A 13,074-nucleotide genomic window follows, 5' to 3' on the forward strand; every position below is an offset into this window, starting at 1 on the left:
GATACAGTGAGTACTACTTTAGGTATATGATAGAGATCATACAGCTAGTACTACTTTATGTATATGATAGAGATGATACAGCTAGTACTACTCTAGGTATATGATAAAGATGATACAGCTAGTACTACTATAGGTATATGATAGAGATGATACAGTGAGTACTACTTTAGGTATATGATAGAGATGATACAGCTAGTACTACTTTAAGTATATGATAGAGATGATACATCTAGTCTTACTTTAGGTATATCATAGGGATGATACAGCTAGTCTTACTATACGTATATGATAAAGATGATACAGCTAGTACTACTATAGGTATATGATAGAGATGATACAGCTAGTACTACTTTAGGTATATGATAGAGATGATACATTTAGTCTTACTTTAGGTATATCATAGGGATGAAACAGCTAGTCTTATTATAGGTATACGATAAAGATGATACAGCTAGTACTACTATAGGTATATGATAGAGATGATACAGCTAGTACTACTTTAGGTATATGATAGAGATGATACAGCTAGTCTTACTTTAGGTATATGATAGAGATGATACAGCTAGTACTACCTTAGTTATATGATAGAGATGATACAGCTAGTCTTACTTTAGGTATATGATAGATATGATACAGCTAGTACTATTTTAGATATATGATAGAGATGATACAGCTAGTACTATTCTAGGTATATGACAGGGATGAATCACCTAGAAATACTTTAGGTATATGATAGAAATGATACAGCTAGTAATACTTTAGGTGTATGATAGAGACGATACAGGTAGTACTACTTTAGGTATGTGATAGAGATGATACAGCTAGTACTACTTTAGGTGTATGATAGAGATGATACATCTAGTCTTACTTTAGGTATATGATGGAGATGATACAGCTAGTACTAATCTAGTTATATGATAGAGATGATACAGCTAGTACTACTATAGGTATATGACAGGGATGAATCAGCTAGTACTACTTTAGGTATATGATAGAGATGATACAGCTAGTATTACTTTAGGTATATGATAGAGATGATACAGTGAGTACTACTTTAGGTATATGATAGAGATGATACAGTGAGTACTACTTTAGGTATATGATAGAGATGATACATCTAGTCTTACTTTAGGTATATCATATGGATGATACAGCTAGTCTTACTTTAGGTGTATGATAAAGATGATACAGCTAGTATTACTTTTGGTATATGATACATATGATACAGCTAGTACAACTTTAGGTATATGATAAAGATGATACAGCTAGTACCACTTTTGGTATATGATAGAGATGATACAGCTAGTACTACTTTAGGTATATGATAGAGATGATACAGCTAGTCTTACTTTAGGTATATGATAGAGATGATACAGCTAGTACTACTCTAGGTATATGATAGAGATTATACAGTGAGTACTACTATAGGTATATGATAGAGATTATACAGTGAGTACTACTTTATGTATATGATAGAGATGATACAGCTAGTACTACTTTAGGTATATGATTTTTATGATACAGCTAGTACAATTTTAGGTATATGATAAAGATGATACAGCTAGTACTACTTTAGGTATATGATAGAGATGATACTGCTAGTCTTACTTTAGGTATATGATAGAGATTATACAGAGAGTTCTACTATAGGTATATGATAGAGATTATACAGTGAGTACTACTTTAGGTATATGATAGATATGATACAGCTAGTACAACTTTAGGTATATGATAAAGATGATACAGCTAGTACTACTATAGGTATATGATAGAGATGATACAGCTAATACTACTTTAGGTTTATGATAGAGATGATACATCTAGTCTTACTTTAGGTATATCATAGGGATGATACAGCTAGTCCTACTATAGGTATATGATAGAGATGATACAGTGAGTACTACTTTAGGTATATGATAGAGATCATACAGTGAGTACTACTTTAGGTATATGATAGAGATGATACAGCTAGTACTACTTCAGGTGTATGATAGAGATGATACAGTGAGTACTACTTTAGGTATATGATAGAGATGATACAGTGAGTACTACTTTAGGTATATGATAGAGATGATACAGCTAGTACTACTTTAGGTATATGATAGAGATGATACAGTGAGTATTACTTTAGGTATATGACAGAGATGATACAGGTAGTACTACTATAGGTATATGATAGAGATTATACAGTGAGTACTACTATAAGTATATGATAGAGATGATACAGTGAGTACTACTTTAGGTATATGATAGAGATGATACAGTGAGTACTACTTTAGGTATATGATAGAGATGATACAGCTAGTACTACTTTAGGTATATGATAGAGATGATACAGTGAGTACTACTTTAGGTATATGATAGAGATCATACAGCTAGTACTACTTTATGTATATGATAGAGATGATACAGCTAGTACTACTCTAGGTATATGATAAAGATGATACAGCTAGTACTACTATAGGTATATGATAGAGATGATACAGTGAGTACTACTTTAGGTATATGATAGAGATGATACAGCTAGTACTACTTTAAGTATATGATAGAGATGATACATCTAGTCCTACTTTAGGTATATCATAGGGATGATACAGCTAGTCTTACTATACGTATATGATAAAGATGATACAGCTAGTACTACTATAGGTATATGATAGAGATGATACAGCTAGTACTACTTTAGGTATATGATAGAGATGATACATTTAGTCTTACTTTAGGTATATCATAGGGATGAAACAGCTAGTCTTATTATAGGTATACGATAAAGATGATACAGCTAGTACTACTATAGGTATATGATAGAGATGATACAGCTAGTACTACTTTAGGTATATGATAGAGATGATACAGCTAGTCTTACTTTAGGTATATGATAGAGATGATACAGCTAGTACTACCTTAGTTATATGATAGAGATGATACAGCTAGTCTTACTTTAGGTATATGATAGATATGATACAGCTAGTACTATTTTAGATATATGATAGAGATGATACAGCTAGTACTACTCTAGGTATATGACAGGGATGAATCACCTAGTAATACTTTAGGTATATGATAGAAATGATACAGCTAGTAATACTTTAGGTGTATGATAGAGACGATACAGGTAGTACTACTTTAGGTATGTGATAGAGATGATACAGCTAGTACTACTTTAGGTGTATGATAGAGATGATACATCTAGTCTTACTTTAGGTATATGATGGAGATGATACAGCTAGTACTAATCTAGTTATATGATAGAGATGATACAGCTAGTACTACTATAGGTATATGACAGGGATGAATCAGCTAGTACTACTTTAGGTATATGATAGAGATGATACAGCTAGTATTACTTTAGGTATATGATAGAGATGATACAGTGAGTACTACTTTAGGTATATGATAGAGATGATACAGTGAGTACTACTTTAGGTATATGATAGAGATGATACATCTAGTCTTACTTTAGGTATACCATATGGATGATACAGCTAGTCTTACTTTAGGTGTATGATAAAGATGATACAGCTAGTATTACTTTTGGTATATGATACATATGATACAGCTAGTACAACTTTAGGTATATGATAAAGATGATACAGCTAGTACCACTATTGGTATATGATAGAGATGATACAGCTAGTACTACTTTAGGTATATGATAGAGATGATACAGCTAGTCTTACTTTAGGTATATGATAGAGATGATACAGCTAGTACTACTCTAGGTATATGATAGAGATTATACAGTGAGTACTACTATAGGTATATGATAGAGATTATACAGTGAGTACTACTTTATGTATATGATAGAGATGATACAGCTAGTACTACTTTAGGTATATGATTTATATGATACAGCTAGTACAATTTTAGGTATATGATAAAGATGATACAGCTAGTACTACTTTAGGTATATGATAGAGATTATACAGCTAGTCTTACTTTAGGTATATGATAGAGATTATACAGAGAGTTCTACTATAGGTATATGATAGAGATTATACAGTGAGTACTACTTTAGGTATATGATAGATATGATACAGCTAGTACAACTTTAGGTATATGATAAAGATGATACAGCTAGTACTACTATAGGTATATGATAGAGATGATACAGCTAATACTACTTTAGGTTTATGATAGAGATGATACATCTAGTCTTACTTTAGGTATATCATAGGGATGATACAGCTAGTCTTACTGTAGGTATATGATAGAGATGATACAGTGAGTACTACTTTAGGTATATGATAGAGATGATACAGTGAATACTACTTTAGGTATATGATAGAGATGATACAGCTAGTACTACTTCAGGTGTATGATAGAGATGATACAGTAAGTACTACTTTAGGTATATGATAGAGATGATACAGTGAGTACTACTTTAGGTATATGATAGTGATGATACAGCTAGTACTACTTTAGGTATATGATAGAGATGATACAGTGAGTACTACTTTAGGTATATGACAGAGATGATACAGGTAGTACTACTATAGGTATATGATAGAGATTATACAGTGAGTACTACTTTAGGTATATGATAGAGATGATACAGCTAGTACTACTTCATGTATATGATAGAGATGATACAGCTAGTATTACTATAGGTATATGATAAAGATGATACAGCTAGTACTACTCTAGGTGTATGATTGAGATGATACATCTAGTCTTACTTTAGGTATATCATAGGGATGATACAGCTAGTCTTACTATACCTATATGATAAAGATGATACAGCTAGTACTACTATAGGTATATGATAGAGATGATACAGCTAGTAATGCTTTAGGTGTATGATAGAGACGATACAGGTAGTACTACTTTAGGTATGTGATAGAGATGATACAGCTAGTACTACTTTAGGTGTATGATAGAGATGATACATCTAGTTTTAATTTAGGTATATGATGGAGATGATACAGCTAGTACTAATCTAGTTATATGATAGAGATGATACAGCTGGTACTACTATAGGTATATGACAGGGATGAATCAGCTAGTACTACTTTAGGTATATGATAGAGATGATACAGCTAGTATTACTTTAGGTATATGATAGAGATGATACAGCGAGTACTACTTTAGGTATATGATAGAGATGATACATCTAGTCTTACTTTAGGTATATCATAGGGATGATACAGCTAGTCTTACTTTAAGTGTATGATAAAGATGATACAGCTAGTATTACTTTTGGTATATGATACATATGATACAGCTGGTACAACTTTAGGTATATGATAAAGATGATACAGCTAGTACCACTATTGGTATATGATAGAGATGATACAGCTAGTACTACTTTAGGTATATGATAGAGATGATACAGCTAGTCTTACTTTAGGTATATAATAGAGATGATACAGCTAGTACTACTCTAGGTATATGATAGAGATTATACAGTGAGTACTACTATAGGTATATGATAGAGATTATACAGTGAGTACTACTTTATGTATATGATAGAGATGATACAGCTAGTACTACTTTAGGTATATGATTTATATGATACAGCTAGTACAATTTTAGGTATATGATAAAGATGATACAGCTAGTACTACTTTAGGTATATGATAGAGATGATACAGCTAGTCTTACTTTAGGTATATGATAGAGATTATACAGAGAGTTCTACTATAGGTATATGATAGAGATTATACAGTGAGTACTACTTTAGGTATATGATAGATATGATACAGCTAGTACAACTTTAGGTATATGATAAAGATGATACAGCTAGTACTACTATAGGTATATGATAGAGATGATACAGCTAATACTACTTTAGGTTTATGATAGAGATGATACACCTAGTCTTACTTTAGGTATATCATAGGGATGATACAGCTAGTCTTACTATAGGTATATGATAGAGATGATACAGTGAGTACTACTTTAGGTATATGATAGAGATGATACAGTGAGTACTACTTTAGGTATATGATAGAGATGATACAGCTAGTACTACTTCAGGTGTATGATAGAGATGATACAGTGAGTACTACTTTAGGTATATGATAGAGATGATACAGTGAGTACTACTTTAGGTATATGATAGAGATGATACAGCTAGTACTACTTTAGGTATATGATAGAGATGATACAGTGAGTACTACTTTAGGTATATGACAGAGATGATACAGGTAGTACTACTATAGGTATATGATAGAGATTATACAGTGAGTACTACTTTAGGTATATGATAGAGATGATACAGCTAGTACTACTTCATGTATATGATAGAGATGATACAGCTAGTATTACTATAGGTATATGATAAAGATGATACAGCTAGTACTACTCTAGGTATATGATTGAGATGATACATCTAGTCTTACTTTAGGTATATCATAGGGATGATACAGCTAGTCTTACTATACCTATATGATAAAGATGATACAGCTAGTACTACTATAGGTATATGATAGAGATGATACAGCTAGTACTGCTTTAGGTATATGATAGAGATCATACATTTAGTCTTACTTTAGGTATATCATACGGATGATACAGCTAGTCTTACTATAGGTATACGATAAAGATGATACAGCTAGTACTACTATAGGTATATGATAGAGATGATACAGCTAGTACTACTTTAGGTATATGATAGAGATGATACAGCTAGTCTTACTTTAGGTATACGATAAAGATGATACAGCTAGTACTACTATAGGTATATGATAGAGATGATACAGCTAGTACTGCTTTAGGTATATGATAGAGATGATACATTTAGTCTTACTTTAGGTATATCATAGGGATGATACAGCTAGTCTTACTATAGGTATACGATAAAGATGATACAGCTAGTACTACTATAGGTATATGATAGAGATGATACAGCTAGTTTTACTATAGGTATATGATAAAGATGATACAGCTAGTATTACTATAGGTATATGATAAAGATGATACAGCTAGTACTACTTTAGGTATATGATTGAGATGATACATCTAGTCTTACTTTAGGTATATCATAGGGATGATACAGCTAGTCTTACTATACCTATATGATAAATATGATACAGGTAGTTCTACTATAGGTATATGATAGAGATGATACAGCTAGTACTGCTTTAGGTATATGATAGAGATGATACATTTAGTCTTACTTTAGGTATATCATAGGGATGATACAGCTAGTCTTACTATAGCTATACGATAAAGATGATACAGCTAGTACTACTATAGGTATATGATAGAGATGATACAGCTAGTACTACTATAAGTATATGATAGAGATGATACAGTGAGTACTACTTTAGGTATATGATAGAGATGATACAGTGAGTACTACTTTAGGTATATGATAGAGATGATACAGCTAGTACTGCTTTAGGTATATGATAGAGATGATACAGTGAGTACTACTTTAGGTATATGATAGAGATCATACAGCTAGCACTACTTTATGTATATGATAGAGATGATACAGCTAGTACTATTCTAGGTATATGATAAAGATGATACAGCTAGTATTAGTTTAAGTATATGATAGAGATGATACAGCTAGTCTTACCATAGGTATATGATAAAGATGATACAGCTAGTACTACTATAGGTATATGATAGAGATGATACAGTGAGTACTACTTTAGGTATATGATAGAGATGATACAGCTAGTACTACTTTAGGTATATGATAGAGATGATACATCTAGTCTTACTTTAGGTATATCATAGGGATGATACAGCTAGTCTTACTATACCTATATGATAAAGATGATACAGCTAGTACTACTATAGGTATATGATAGAGATGATACAGCTAGTACTGCTTTAGGTATATGATAGAGATGATACATTTAGTCTTACTTTAGGTATATCATAGGGATGATACAGCTAGTCTTACTATAGGTATACGATAAAGATGATACAGCTAGTACTACTATAGGTATATGATAGAGATGATACAGCTAGTACTACTTTAGGTATATGATAGAGATGATACAGCTAGTCTTATTTTAGGTATATGATAGAGATGATACAGCTAGTACTACTTTAGGTATATGATAGAGATGATACAGCTAGTCTTACTTTAGGTATATGATAGATATGATACAGCTAGTACTATTTTAGGTATATGATAGAGATGATACAGCTAGTACTACTCTAGGTATATGACAGTGATGAATCACCTAGTAATACTTTAGGTATATGATAGAAATGATACAGCTAGTACTACTTTAGGTGTATGATAGAGATGATACAGGTAGTACTACTTTAGGTATATGATAGAGATGATACAGCTAGTACTACTCTAGGTATATGACAGTGATGAATCACCTAGTAATACTTTAGGTATATGATAGAAATGATACAGCTAGTACTACTTTAGGTATATGATAGAGATGATACAGCTAGTACTACTCTAGGTATATGACAGTGATGAATCACCTAGTAATACTTTAGGTATATGATAGAAGTGATACAGCTAGTACTACTTTAGGTGTATGATAGAGATGATACAGCTAGTACTACTTTAGGTATGTGATAGAGATGATACACCTAGTACTACTTTAGGTGTATGATAGAGATGATACATCTAGTCTTACTTTAGGTATATGATGGAGATTATACAGCTAATTTTAATCTAGGTATATGATAGAGATGATACAGCTAGTACTACTTTAGGTATATGATAGAGATGATACAGCTAGTATTACTTTAGGTATATGATAGAGATGATACAGTGAGTACTACTTTAGGTATATGATAGAGATGATACAGTGAGTACTACTTTAAGTATATGATAGAGATGATACATCTAGTCTTTCTTTAGGTATATGATAGAGATGATACAGCTAGTATTACTTTAGGTATATGATAGAGATGATACAGCTAGTACTACTATAGGTATATCATAGGGATGATACAGCTAGTCTTACTTTAGGTATATGATAGAGATGATACAGCTAGTACTACTTTAGGTGTATGATAAAGATGATACATCTAGTCTTACTTTAGGTATATCGTAGGGATGATACAGCTAGTCCTACTTTAGGTATATGATAAAGATGATACAGCCAGTACTACTTTAGGTATATCATAGGGATGATACAGCTAGTCTTACTTTAGGTGTATGATAAAGATGATACAGTGAGTACTACTTTAGGTATATGATAAAGATGATACAGCTAGTACTACTTTATGTATATGATAGAGATGATACAGCTAGTACTACTTTAGGCATATGATAGAAATGATACAGCTAGTCTTACTTTAGGTGTATGATAGAGATGATACAGTGAGTACTACTTTAGGTATATCATAGAGATGATACAGTGAGTACTACTTTAGGTATATGACAGAGCTGCTAGAGTTCATTACTTTACATCATAGGTTTGTGATTCTTTCAGATGTAAACACTAGCAACTCATAAATTTTATCATGTTATAACGGTAGCAATGATTTCCCATTCATGGTTTTCAGGACATCATTCTAGTTATGCTGTACTTTTCTATGGAGAACACTTCAATTCAGACGAGAAAGATGCTTTTAAGAAAAGCACTGAACTGGTTGAGAGAACATTACGGCACAAGTTGATATGTGGGATTCGGTACGACTACTTGTTTGTCCGTGTTGCTCGCGTGCTTGTGTGCATTTCCGTGTGCATGTTATGCTTTGTTTGAGGAATTTGTTTTCTACATTAAACTGCCTTATGGGTTTTTGTACCACCGTCTTTTGTATCATTTTTTGTTTTGGTGGCAATCCTGTTTATTATTGAATGACTGTGTCTCGGCGAATGTTACATTACAATGTTCTTGTGTATTATGTTAATGCGCACTGGAAACTGTTGTTTCTGGTGTGCTACTTTTATGTTTCGTGTTTTTTTGCTTATCCACTCTTTTGATGTTTTAATTTAGTCCAGGCATTGTATTCTTCTCACATGAGCTGCATTCTCTTTGCATCATTGAAAATGCAGCTTATTTATTGTTAGATAATAGAAAAAGCATAATATTATTATGCTTGATTAGTTATTTTGAGGTGTTGACTGATGTTCTAAAAAAGAATCAAGGCGATTGACCCACTAGAAGCTGAGATATAGCCAGCTAAACACAAGTCTACCTAATAACGAATCAGAGGAAAACCCTTCGAAAATCCCAAGAATTGTGACCTATGAAATTGGCTTATTGATCATGTGCCGGAGTTGCGCACCCTTACCGCCGTTACATATAACGATTGTTTTGGCTATGAGACGTGAAACACTTCTCGCGATAGTAAAGAATTTACAGACTAGCTCTGGTTTCTCAGGAAAATCAAGCAAACATTGTGTGGTAAAAGCATTTGCCCACAACCCCTCGTCATGATTTTTCAAAACAAAAGAGTAGATTTTGACTATTGTGTCTCAAATTTTATCTCGATCTTTACGGATATGCTTCGAAAATCCTCTGTTCAACGAACGGCGCGTGTATAGTCTATATGCGACATCCGCGATTTGCAGTTTGTTTAGAATAAGAAATGGGAATGTGAATTTTTGTTCATTCATCATTTTTCTACTCTGTAACTACTGCAGCATTCAGTTGATTTTCATGATTATCGTCACTATTAACAGACTGTAAGTTCACTACAGCCATAATTTTAAAAATAATAACTTGACCGTGCTGCTTTTGCTGTAAGAAAAGAAAACGATAACTTTTGATTTGGTTTTTCCATTTATCTATTATCTTATCTATGATCATTTTTTATGATTAATATAATAATCATAATGCATATTATACAAAATAATAATATAACTGTGTATAGAATAAATGATGTAACTAATATAATTTGTCGAAAATTCCAAATGATAACTGAGATTGATGATTGATTTAATTGATTCCATTTATTAGCTATAGTTAAAAAAATCTGAACAGCGCTAAAGATGAGTCTGAATAGGGAAGCTAAGTAGAACAACAAAACTGAGCTGAACTAGCAAGATAGCGAAATGTTGCGAAATATTAGATGCATGTAATTATTTTATGCTGAAACTAATCTACCCGTCTGAGGGACTGGTTCAGAGTTCTCAGAGCAATGATTGTTAGGCCCAATTTGATTGTTCTATACTTCCAGGGATTAAACCAATTAAAACGCCGTGATTGTTATAGGAGAGCTCATTGCTTGGCTTAATTGACCAATGGCACACAAGTCGATTTCATACGTCATATATTGATGATTATCAAAACACTTATGTTTTTTGGTAGACCTGTGTTTGGCTGGCTATATCTCAGCCTCTGGTGGGTCAATCTCCTTGATTCTTTTTTTAGAACATCAGTCAACACCTCAAGATAAATAATAAAGCATAATAATATTATGCTTTCTCTATTCTTTAAGGATAACGAGTAATCTTTAGCTCAATCTAATGAGTTGCATCATATTTTCTATGTATCATTGTGTTAGTTTTTCTTTTACATGTTGTCATATGTGTTTGGGACTACACCAATCCTACATAAATCTGGGACTACAGCAAATCCTCATATCATAATCTCTGTGAGCCACCATTTTAAATTCTCCAAGAACTTATCTTAAAAATCCACAAATCTTTAATTTAAAGCTTTTTATGGATTTTACTTTGCTTAAATATTTGTGATATTTAGTTTGATCATAAATCATAAAATAATGGTTTAAATGATGAGACGGAATGAATTTAATGTAAAACTTACTCGGCTAACCAGAAATATTTCATCTAGTCAATGTTAAAGCTGCCTAAATGAGTAATTTATGCTGTTTTTCAGTGTTTCAACAGAAATGTCTGATTTAGCATTTTACTTCCTTCTTTATAAAGAATCTCTCTACTGAATATGACTGCTTTGATTAAGGACACTTGCTTTCAGGAAGGAAAAAATTTTCTGCAAACCTCTGTTTGGAGTGGAGAGAGACCGTAAATCTGATAGTAAGTTTGACACGGATGAGGCAGAAAAACGTAAAGAGAAAGAGTGTCTAACTCCACGTGAAGCTCTTGATCAACATTGCCGAGCCATACAAAAACATATCCATTCAGATGAGAACCCTACATGCTCTACCAGCTCCAATTATACCATCTTTATACACTACTGTGGCCATGGTACTGATGAGAATCACAAAATAGTTGAGGCTGGGTCGTGGTATCCAACCGAAGGGGGCCATATCTCTAAAGACTATGTGGATGAATGCTTGCAGTTGATCTACCACTGTCCAAAACCAGAGGCTAATCAACCAGGATGTGAGGCTAAATGTGTGTAAGTCATAAATATTGAATGTTCTTAGCTTAACATCAGTTACATACTGAAGGGTTATCAGTTACATACAGAAGGGTTATCAGTTACACACAGAAGGGTTATTAGTTACATACAGAAGGGTTATCAGTTACATACAGAAGGGTTATCAGTTACATACTGAAGGGTTATCAGTTACATACAGACGGGTTATCAGTTACGTACAGAAGAGTTATCAGTTACATACAGAAGGGTTATCAGTTACACACAGAAAGGTTATCAGTTACATACTGAAGGGTTATCAGTTACATAGTGAAGGATTATCAGTTACATACAGAAGGGTTATCAGTTACATAGTGAAGGGTTATCAGTTACATACAGAAGAGTTATCAGTTACATACAGAAGGGTTATCAGTTACATACAGAAGGGTTATCAGTTACATACAGAAGGGTTATCAGTTACATACAGAAGGGTTATCAGTTACATACAGAAGGGTTATCAGTTACATACAGAAGGGTTATCAGTTACATACAGAAGGGTTATCAGTTACATACTGAAGGGTTATCAGTTACATACTGAAGGGTTATCAGTTACCTACAGAAGGGTTATCAGTTACACACAGAAGGGTTATCAGTTACATACTGAAGGGTTATCAGTTACATACAGAAGGGTTATCAGTTACATACAGAAGGGTTATCAGTTACATAGTGAAGGGTTATCAGTTACATACAGAAGGGTTATCAGTTACATAGTGAAGGGTTATCAGTTACATACAGAAGGGTTATCAGTTACATACAGAAGGGTTATCAGTTACATACAGAAGGGTTATCAGTTACATACAGAAGGGTTATCAGTTACATACAGAAGGGTTATCAGTTACATACAGAAGGG

General features: G+C 32.8%; 1 protein-coding gene across 1 annotated transcript in view; it reads left to right on the plus strand.

Moving 5' to 3' along the window:
* LOC137394277 (uncharacterized) overlaps positions 1 to 13,074 on the plus strand; it is an 88,838-nt gene that overhangs the window by 46,606 nt on the left and 29,158 nt on the right. Inside the window, exons 11-12 of the mRNA XM_068080996.1 lie at positions 9,442 to 9,568; positions 11,823 to 12,206. Coding sequence (XP_067937097.1) covers positions 9,442 to 9,568; positions 11,823 to 12,206 — 511 coding nt within the window. The remainder of the gene's footprint in view (positions 1 to 9,441; positions 9,569 to 11,822; positions 12,207 to 13,074) is intronic.

This window comes from Watersipora subatra, chromosome 4 (assembly GCF_963576615.1).
Source record: "Watersipora subatra chromosome 4, tzWatSuba1.1, whole genome shotgun sequence".
NCBI classification, from domain to species: Eukaryota; Metazoa; Bryozoa; class Gymnolaemata; order Cheilostomatida; family Watersiporidae; genus Watersipora; species Watersipora subatra.